Source organism: Cyprinodon variegatus, unplaced genomic scaffold (genome assembly GCF_000732505.1).
Source record: "Cyprinodon variegatus isolate N-32 unplaced genomic scaffold, C_variegatus-1.0 Scaffold1412, whole genome shotgun sequence".
In the NCBI taxonomy this organism is placed as follows: Eukaryota; Metazoa; Chordata; class Actinopteri; order Cyprinodontiformes; family Cyprinodontidae; genus Cyprinodon; species Cyprinodon variegatus.
The window spans coordinates 127,217-137,175 of record NW_015151865.1 but is presented as its reverse complement, the minus strand read 5'-3'; the positions used below and the strand labels follow the sequence as shown (position 1 = coordinate 137,175).

Sequence of the window (9,959 nt, the reverse complement as noted above, 5' to 3'; positions counted from 1 at the left end):
TAAACCATCTGTAGTCATAACATCCAAGCTGCTTAAACCAGCATCTGTTGTTTCAGATTGACACATCCCTTCATTTATAGATCTGATACAAACACATTATGATCTTCTCTCTAGGTTTTTGGTAAACGACTCCCATTTGATCTGAATAGCTGATGCATGAGTGATGACTGATCCTAAAAATTACCCAGGATGAGCAGGGTTTCTGCGGGTCATTAAATTATTATTTTTTAAATTAAGGCCTTAATTGGCATTAAAATTCATTAAATGTGATTATGATGGCATTAAAAATGCTTCAGAAAAAAAAATTGTCAAATATATCAGATTGTTTGCGATGAACTGCTCCTGGTTGATCCTAAAGCCATATGTTTGGAACAGAAGCTCGAGGCACAGACAAAGATAATGAACGATTTGGCTGTGTTTATTTATTTATATATATATATATATATATATATATATTATTTCTAAGAGCATTAAAGAGCATTATATTAGAGTTATTAAGAGCTGTATAAACCCTGATGAACATTTTAAGCCATATAGCTCTAAAAACATCTTCTGAAACAGAAGAAATATCTTGTTCAAGACTTAATGAATATCGACCTGCATGACCCTGAATAAACGGGATGGATAACCTGTCGTTCCCTCTGTGACAGGTGATGACCAAGCGAGAGGATCTAGTGGTTGCTCCTGCTGGAGTGACTCTGAAAGAAGCAAATGAAATCCTGCAGAGGAGCAAGAAAGGTGATTAAGAAAACAATTGTCTGCACAAGTTGCTTCATTTGACTTTAGGCAAATTAGAAATATTCAAGCTCATTGTGCATGTTTGTTTTTTTTTGTCCTCTCTGGTTCCTCCTCTAGGTAAACTTCCCATAGTCAATGAGGAGGGCTCCCTGGTGGCCATCATCGCACGTACAGACTTGAAGAAAAATCGGGACTTTCCTTTGGCCTCCAAAGACTCTAGGAAACAGCTGCTGTGTGGCGCCGCCATCGGTACTCACAACGACGACAAGTACAGACTGGACCTGCTGGTTCAGAGTGGGGTGGACGTGGTCGTACTGGTAAGCGCTCTGACTTACTGTTTACAGAAATAACATACTGGTTTCCTGATGGACTTTTTCTTTTTGTCATTTTGTGTTGTACCTTCATTCATAGCTCATTACTCTACCTGTCCTCCCTTCATCTTACCCTATCTGCTTTATACTGCCTGTTAATTCTTTACTTTTTCCTTGTATCTTGTCATTCCCCCATTCTCCTATTATGTCCCAGAAACTTTTCCTTCCTACCTTTTGTGTCCTAAAATGAATTCATCCTGCCATCTTTACATACCGATATCTCCAATAAACTTACATAGATGATGTGCGTTTCCCTCAACAGGACTCGTCTCAGGGCAACTCCATCTTCCAGATCAACATGATCAAATACATTAAAGAGAAATATCCCAGCTTACAAGTTATTGGAGGCAACGGTAACTACACACAATTTAAATGAACAAGTGTGGCTTAAACTGAAAACACAAATTGCATTCATCTCTTTGCCATTTAATGTTCTGAAATGCTGTTAGATTTGACAAGAAAACCATCAAAAACTTATTAGTGAAAAACCTTGAAGTTCTCGAAATTGTTCAAATAAGTTTTGAGTTCTAACAGTCCTTTGTCGCCCCCTGTCTGTGGCAGTGGTGACTGCAGCTCAGGCCAAGAACCTGATAGATGCAGGCGTGGATGCGCTGAGGGTTGGGATGGGCAGCGGCTCCATCTGCATCACACAGGAAGGTGAGGAAATGACAACCAAACTCAGGAAACACAAACCTGCTCTCCTGTTTTTTTCATGGTTCCGTTTGCTGGAAAGAAGGATAATTAAACGAATTGATCCTACATCCAAGCTGAATGCATTTTTTTTTTAACCCTTTTAATTTTTCTGGAGCAGTTGTCCTAGTTGTTTCTGTTCATAGAGGGCTGAACAGAAGAAAAGCTGCAGCCATTTGGAGATCAGTTGGATTTGAATATTCTCTTGCAGTACTGTACCTTGAGTCACTTTAGAAAAGATCACCAACAGGATTTTGTTCTGTAGAAAATAATCTGCTCTTTGTTTACTTCTGAAATGATGCTGAATTGCAGGGAAACAGTGTCTTTAAACTGGTAGCTGGTGTTATTTTTTCCAAAGTTTTTAATGGTGACGTTCTTTTGTAGTTCATTTCTAATTCATTTAAAAATAGATGAAAAGATTAAGATATTTTTTTGTTTGTGTTCGTTTCTTTACCGTTAGCTGAGATTTCTTTGAACACGACCTGTTTTTTGTTTTTCATCATACTTTTTGGGAGATTTGACTGTGATCTTCTCGTCTTCCTACCTCCTCCTCCGTCCTTCTGTATCTCTCTGCTCCTTCCATCCCTGCTATCATCCATGTGCTATTGTGGGTATTTGTGTCCATGTCCAGCACCCCTCAGTGTACCACCAGCTATAAAGCTCCACAGCCCCAAAACCCCAACCTCTATTACGGGATACTCCAGTAAGTTTCCCCTGCTGACTTGTGCTGGGCCTTGTTGGTTCCACTATTAAGTGCCCCTCGCACCTCACAGCCTTGCTGCACCGATTGGGTAACATCTAGAGATGCACTGAGCAATTGGCTGAAGAGGGACATTGGCAGATCTATTTCCCCCTCACCTGCTTTAGTCAGATGAATGGAAAACAGACTTCAACTATGGGAAGATTTTAAATGACCTATTTTAGCTATTAGGGAATATGTTTAAAATGTGAGACGCTTTAAGAAAAAAACGAATGACAAAGTAAAAAAATACATTTTATTTTAATGTCAGTTGTGATAGGAATACATTATTAAAAGGGAATCCAGTTATTTCTAACTATGAACACAACTTCCAGTTATCAATTTTGGTCTGTGTCAATCTTTTATGTGATGCATACAAAATCAACAATAGACAAATAAATAGAAATACAATCTCAGATAAGGACGGACTGCTGCAGCAAAACACTGCTGTACGTGTCTGCTGGTGTAAAGTCGGGCATACACTGTGCGATATTTTCAATCGTTGTACGCAGCTACATCTCAAACTGTAAGATGAAACCGCAGGGTTTAAAAGGTCACAGCTCACGATGTATGTTCACACGTGTGGTTTCGACGCTCTGTTTGATTTTTTTTTTCTCGACCTCACGATTCCTGATCAGGAGGGGTCGTAAGAGGCTGATCGCACCTCGTTACCCCCTGTACACTACACGACGCACCATCAGGCTGAAAGTTGGCCCGATCAAAAAATTATCGCACCACTGGAGAATCGGGCTGAAAAAAGCAAAAATAATCGTCCAGTGTATGCCCGGCTTAACGCACTACAGTGAAAAATGCAAACCTATATTAATGCATAGTGATAAATGAAGCACATTCTCTCTGATAGTTTGAATTAGTTTTTAAACCTATATTTTCCTTTTTTTCTTTTTTGTGCATGGTCCAGTTTTTATTTTAAATTCAGTTAATGGCAGTATTTTTTAATTCTAGTTTTTATTATTTCATTAGTTGACGATAAAGGGAGTTAGAGATGTAAATGTCATTTTACTGTTTCCTAATATTGGTGAACTTTTTTATCGTGTAATATACTTTCACGCAGCGTATGAAGCAGAACATAAGTGATTGATCCTGAGCGCCTTAAGGCTCCTCTATGGTTACTGTGTAATATATAACAGTTTAACATGAAGAGGAAACCTCCATCTGAGAGATTAGATTCCTTGATGTGCAAAATAAAGGCAGCTGTTTAAAGAAGATGTTTTAGGAGTGATTGATTTATTACAATATAATACTTTTACCCAGAAAAACAAACCAACATATTCCAGTTAGTAAAGAGAAATCAGTTCTGTGGGAAATTGGCCCCAGATTCCCCGATTGGTGCATCTCTGGTGACTGCTTTGCATCTGTAGGTGTAGGCTTGGTTGCAGGTGTTGATGGCTGGGGTTTTGGGGTTTGCTTGCTCCTTGTCTCCTCATTAATCTATTAACCACCCAGAGTGTTTTCATCTGACCTCTGGTTTTCTGGTTTGGTGTTTTCGTGGATGTAGTAGAAGCTAAAAGGTGAGCGGATGCAGCGGCCTTTAAACTCGGCTATAATGGAATCCCTGGTTCTTTAACTGATCGTCCTCACATTGGGTTTTCTGTAGGGAAACTTGTCACTCAGTCATTGCTTCTTGTTTTATGTCTGAGTCTCTAAATCTGTTATTTTATTCCTGATGTTTTTCTAAACAGAACTATTTAAGCAGCAATTCTTGATGATCAATAATGTGAATGCTTATACCAAAGCATAACAAGCATTTCTATCTCTAATAATGATGCTCTGGGCTGTTTCTGTTTATTTTATGGATATTTATTAATTATTTTTTAGGCTTTTTGCTTACTTCTGTTAAACAAACTAGAGTTTGATTAGAAACTCTGAGTAATGTTGTACCTGCTAATATCCCTAAAATCATGTTCCTCTTTCTGATATTGATAAACCGGCTGAAGTTTCCAGTATTTCTCGATTCTATGGGCTTTCTGCATCAAGCCAAACGCTGGCAGATTTGATTTGGGAAATGGTTCAATATTTCTGTGCTGATGTTGCAAGTTTAACTTCCTCATTCTGACATCTAACACGAAGGAAGACACCAGCTCGTGTTTGTCCTGCACTGAATGCATTCCTTTAGTTTTTAATCACTTCCTGTAGTTTTTAATTCTGGACATATTTTGAATTCTCTCCAAACAAATCAGGTTATCTTGGATGAGTTCCTGGTTTTACTTTGGTACAGCTGGAAAAGCTGCTAGACATGAACAGATAATGTGAAAGTTGCAGCTTTAAAACCAGTCATTGACTCCTGCTGCGCCCTTCTCTGTATTCTCAGTACTGGCATGCGGCAGACCTCAGGCCACGGCTGTTTATAAAGTCTCTGAGTACGCCAGGCGTTTCGGCGTACCCGTCATAGCTGATGGTGGGATCCAGACTGTTGGGCACATCGCCAAAGCTCTGGCTCTGGGAGCTTCAACAGGTGAGGCAGACGGTGCATCTAGTCAATCCGGCTCTACTTTGCATGGGAATTTACATGAAGCAGTAGATCTAGAAGATGTAGTTCAGTTTAGATCAGTCGAAATTCCAAATTATGCAACCGGGATGGTTGAAACATTGAATGTTTTAAATAAACTGGCATCAGAAACTGTTTGAAAATAAATATTAATACATTTAGTTTTCCTTTTGGTCTGCAGTAATGATGGGGTCGTTGCTGGCTGCCACCAGCGAAGCTCCTGGTGAATATTTCTTTTCTGATGGGATCCGGCTAAAGAAATACCGCGGCATGGGCTCCCTGGACGCCATGGACAAAAACCTGGGCTCTCAAACCCGATATTTCAGGTATACCAGCCAGATATCCAAAACCGTTCCACTTTCAGTGTATCCTGCTTTAAAAACTTTTTTCCCCCTCCCTTCCTCATTTCATTTTCAGTGGTCTGTCAGACGTCAGTCTTGTGGCAAAGACTGATGAGCCTGCTTTACAAGAGTGGCGCACATTTTATAAAGTGCCCTTTTTAATAGAATTTGGTTCAAACCAGCAACTTATTACAGGGATGAAGTTGGTGCAACATTATTCACAGCAACTTTGTGTAAAAACTGGAGTTTGCTGCAAAAAGTAGTTCTGCTAGGATTTACAATTCACCTCAATACAGTTATGGTTAAATAAAGAACATCCTCTTTCAATTACAGGTCTATACACTTAGTTTTAAGATCTTAACTTTACTAAACTTCTGTAACTTCTATGCCAATATGTGACGAGTGAATTTCTCCGATGTGAGATCAATAAAGCTCATCTAATCTAAACTGTGCGAAAAATAACTAAGTAGTTGCTTCCTTAGAACCAAGACATTACCAGGGATTAGAAGCACCTCAATAAAGGCAGGAGTGTGTTGATCTGCAGCACACACGTTCCCCTTTTGGTAGAAAGAGTCACATGAAGAAACGTTTTTAAAGAAGCAGCTGGTGCTGCCTGTTAGTCTAGGAAGGATGATGAGGACGTCTCATTTTAGAGCTCATTTACTTTTATTCATATCATGCCAGTTAAAAAAATATCATTCTACAAACAATCTAGAATTAACTGATCCCTGCACGTCTGAGCGCTCAGCATACGAGGCAAACGAAGCAGGTTTTGAATAAACATCACTGGTATATCAATAGTAGGACAGTTCTGACCCAGCAGAACTCGCCTAACTTGATTTTTCCATCTTTCTTTACAGTGAAAGTGACAAGATTAAAGTTGCTCAAGGCGTCTCTGGAGCCGTGCAGGATAAAGGCTCCATCCACAAGTTCGTCCCCTACCTGCTGGCTGGTATTCAGCACTCCTGTCAAGACATCGGGGCCAAAAGCCTCACCCAGCTCAGGTACAGATACCCCAACCTTAAAATACAGCGTTACGAAAGGTGACGAGCTGAGACAAAGATGGAGGCTCGGCGTTCATGGAGTTTCTGTTGAACCGCCAACATCTTGTAAACCAGTTGCTTTTTGTCCTTTCAGAGCGCTGATGTACTGTGGAGATCTGAAATTTGAAAAGAGAACCACATCAGCTCAGATGGAGGGTGGAGTCCACAGTCTACACAGGTACATAAACTCAGAACCCAGACTGGTGTTTTCCACTCTGCTTTCAACATGGATTTACTTGGTTTCATATTCCATTGTCTTGATTATCTGTTAGTTTCATGTCTTTACCACAATCACACAAGCCTCCAGTTAGACTTCCTCTTAGTGCCTCTGTTGTGGAGCTCCAGCAGGTCGTGTGATCTCTCTTTCCGTCTTTTTGTCTTTCCCACAGTTACGAAAAACGACTCTTTTGAGAAAAGGGGAGCATTTGGTGGCGGATCAGAGCAGCAGATGACACTACACAACCCGCAAGAACTGCTTAGGATCCTATTGTCCATGGAGCGGACTTCGGATTCAGATCAGACTAAAAAAAAATCTGTTATCTTCCAGAGATCCACCCGTCTTCCTTCCAGTGTTATCTATGCATAGAGTTTGGTGGAGGTGTGTATGTGTGAAACTGAGGAGGTTGAGAAATGAGCATTTATCAATCAGTGCATGTATGATTGAGTTGAATAAGGGAAGTTCGCTCTTGTAATAAAATGTCTCCATGTTTGTCCATTTTAAAGCAAAAAAAGAAACTAATTAAAGGCCTGTGTTTTTACACAATTGTTTGGAGTGTTTTAAAAATACTTTGTGCCTAAACAGGTTTTTCCATCATTTACAGTAAATAATATACTGGTCAGTCTATAGTGTCAAAGCAAAATGCTTCTAAGAACATGATAAACCTGAGCCGTTTCTAAGGGTGAAAGGGCAGTTTATCCGCAGGTTAGGGCTGCGAGGATCACTTTACCTCGGATCCCCTGAAGGACTTGCTGTAGCTTGCAGTGGGAGGCAGAAAGTGCAGCTGGGGGGGCAGGTAGGGAACTGATAGGCTGGGGGGAAGAGACACTAAAACTCCTTAGATAAAAGGTAAAAACCAGACAAGGAATAGCAAGTTAAATTTATGAGTAACTTTTTTTAGTTTTGCTGCACTATGCTTTTACTTCATGATGTATTGCTACACTAAACACTGGAAATAAATTTAAATGCATGAAAAACAAGCTTTTTTTTGTTTTAAACAAAACATATTCCAGAGCGAAACAGTTGCTCAAATGATTATTCTTAATTTTAAGCTTACCATCTACCTGCTGGGTCTCCTTGGACTGTTGGAGGTGAAGTTAATATACAGTAAACAGGATATTGTCACTGGAGGTACTTTATTTTCATAAAAATCTATGAAAAGTCTTCAGCTTGACTATAAGTCTTTCAAAGTAGCAAACTTTGCACAGAAATGTATATTTTAGTCTTATTACATTATAAATCAGATGTTATGCGTTACTCATCCTCGTCGCCTTTTTAACCTACCTAGGTGGAAATTATACTTTTTGGGTACTTAACACACAACTGTTGAAAATGGTGGGAGGTTAAAGATATTCCACGTAGGGAAGAAACGTATTAAATATTGACGCTGTTATGCATTTAAAATAAGAAATTGCATTAATTTACACATGGTACTTAAATCTATCTAAAAAGTGTTGGATTCAGGTTTTCCTTAAAAAAAAAAAAAAAAAAAAAACTTATTAGAGGAAATCTGGAGGGATTTTGATTCCACACAATCTACGGGGAGTGAACCAACGGTAGATGCACATTGCTGCAAAAATATTGGCATTTATTAGTATTTAGTTACCTTCATACTATATGTATATATATATATATATATATATATTTTGTTTGTTTTTTACCATGTCCAGATAAAACAGGACTATACCATGCTGGTTTGTGTTTACTCACAGAAAGGTAACACTAACTATCCTGGATATGCAATCCTCACCATGTGGAATGGTGGTGGCAGCATTATGCTGTGGGGGTGCCTTTCTCCAGCAGAGACAGTGAAGCTGGTCAGAAGTAGGATATCTGGACCTAAATACAGGATATTTCTAGAAGAAAACCTGCTAGGTGCTACAGATTGGGGTAAAGGAACCCTGATTATTCAACCAGAGCTGTGTTTTATTGCGCTGGCCCATTTTCAGACCAGAACTAAAAAAAATCAGAACAAGTGGAAAGCTCTAATGCACTAAAATGTGGTTTCAAAAACTATGGCTTTCTGTTGGCTGATTTAAAACTAACCAGAACAGATTTTTTTATTAATAATGAGAAACTTTTCTTCCCTTCCCTTTATGCTCACTTCCTGATTATTTGCCACTTTGTGTTGGTCTTTCATAAAAAAAAAGTAAAGTGAATGACATCTAGATGGATCCATTTTTTTTTTATAGTTGTGCTTTGAAATATAAAAGTCTTATTTGTTTAAAAACCTGTTTCTTTGGAGCTAAACTAAGCTTTCAGTCCAAAGTGCAGCATTAATGAATGAAACAAAGAGCGAGCAAACAGCCCATCTCCTCCCATCTCACCTTCATCTTCCTCCTTGAGGTCTCCAGAGAGGATCAGGTCCTCCTCGGAATCCTCCGGACTTTCCAGGCTGAAACCCAGACGGACCTGATGGGAGTTGTCCCGTCATGCTCTGTTGGTCACACCTGTCTCTCATCATCCATCACTAGGCGCTCAAATCGTTTCTAATTAACAGGGAGGAAGAATAGCCGACCTCTCAGGATTATCTGGGCAGACGGGAGCGTTTCCCCAGAGAAATAAAACCGTTTACCACAGCCGGACGCCAGATGTAACGATAGTCATCTGTCCTTACCGTCACAACCACTTTTAAATGGATTTATTATTGCTATCTATAAGAAAATCTAAAAAAAACTGTAGATTATAAAAGGTGTTCACTAATTTTTCTATCCAAATAACTTTTCTTTGCAGTTAAATTAAATACACCAAAACCATCTTTTTTGCAGAATTTACAAATCTTAGTTTCTAATATGAGTCAATCTGAGGAGAACAGACGCTTTATTGGACATCAGCTTATCTATTCGTCCTTTTACAACCAAAACCAGATAACTGTGCCTCAAAGATTAAAAGGAACTGAACATATTTTAAAAGGAAAGTTTGATACCAGTAAGGTTAAAAAAAAACTAAACTAAAAAAAGAAAAGTGTAATAACAGCAAGAAGCAGACAGTCACAGCTGAGCTGATTTTTACAATCGAAATTTAACTACATAACAAATCTGATTACTGAGCAAACCATTTGGATTAATTCTGGAGATTCTAATCCCTAAAACCTCTGAGTCTAGAATCTGGGATGGATGAAGAGCATCTGAACCCACCTGGGTTTTGACTGGACTATTAATTCCAACTTATACCCTTACCCTAACCCAGCCTCTCTGTCCTTAAAGGAAATCATTCCCACAGCATGACACCGTCCCCACTATGTTTCACCACAGACTGTGTGGGGCCTGATGTGCACTGTGGGCTTCTAATTAAAGGCCTGTCCTCGGTAGGTT

The 9,959-nt window shown here is 39.2% G+C and overlaps 1 protein-coding gene across 2 annotated transcripts in view; it reads left to right on the top strand.

Annotated features, from left to right (window-relative positions):
- Positions 1 to 7,197, top strand: part of impdh2 (IMP (inosine 5'-monophosphate) dehydrogenase 2) — a 16,025-nt gene extending 8,828 nt beyond the window's left edge. For both annotated transcript variants that reach the window (XM_015402926.1, XM_015402925.1), the window contains 9 exons: positions 651 to 738; positions 856 to 1,055; positions 1,372 to 1,462; positions 1,671 to 1,766; positions 4,868 to 5,011; positions 5,226 to 5,370; positions 6,246 to 6,389; positions 6,523 to 6,606; positions 6,818 to 7,197. In XM_015402926.1, coding sequence (XP_015258412.1) covers positions 651 to 738; positions 856 to 1,055; positions 1,372 to 1,462; positions 1,671 to 1,766; positions 4,868 to 5,011; positions 5,226 to 5,370; positions 6,246 to 6,389; positions 6,523 to 6,606; positions 6,818 to 6,839 — 1,014 coding nt within the window. In that variant the 3' untranslated portion in view covers positions 6,840 to 7,197. The remainder of the gene's footprint in view (positions 1 to 650; positions 739 to 855; positions 1,056 to 1,371; positions 1,463 to 1,670; positions 1,767 to 4,867; positions 5,012 to 5,225; positions 5,371 to 6,245; positions 6,390 to 6,522; positions 6,607 to 6,817) is intronic.
- The last annotated feature ends 2,762 nt before the right edge of the window (positions 7,198 to 9,959 follow it).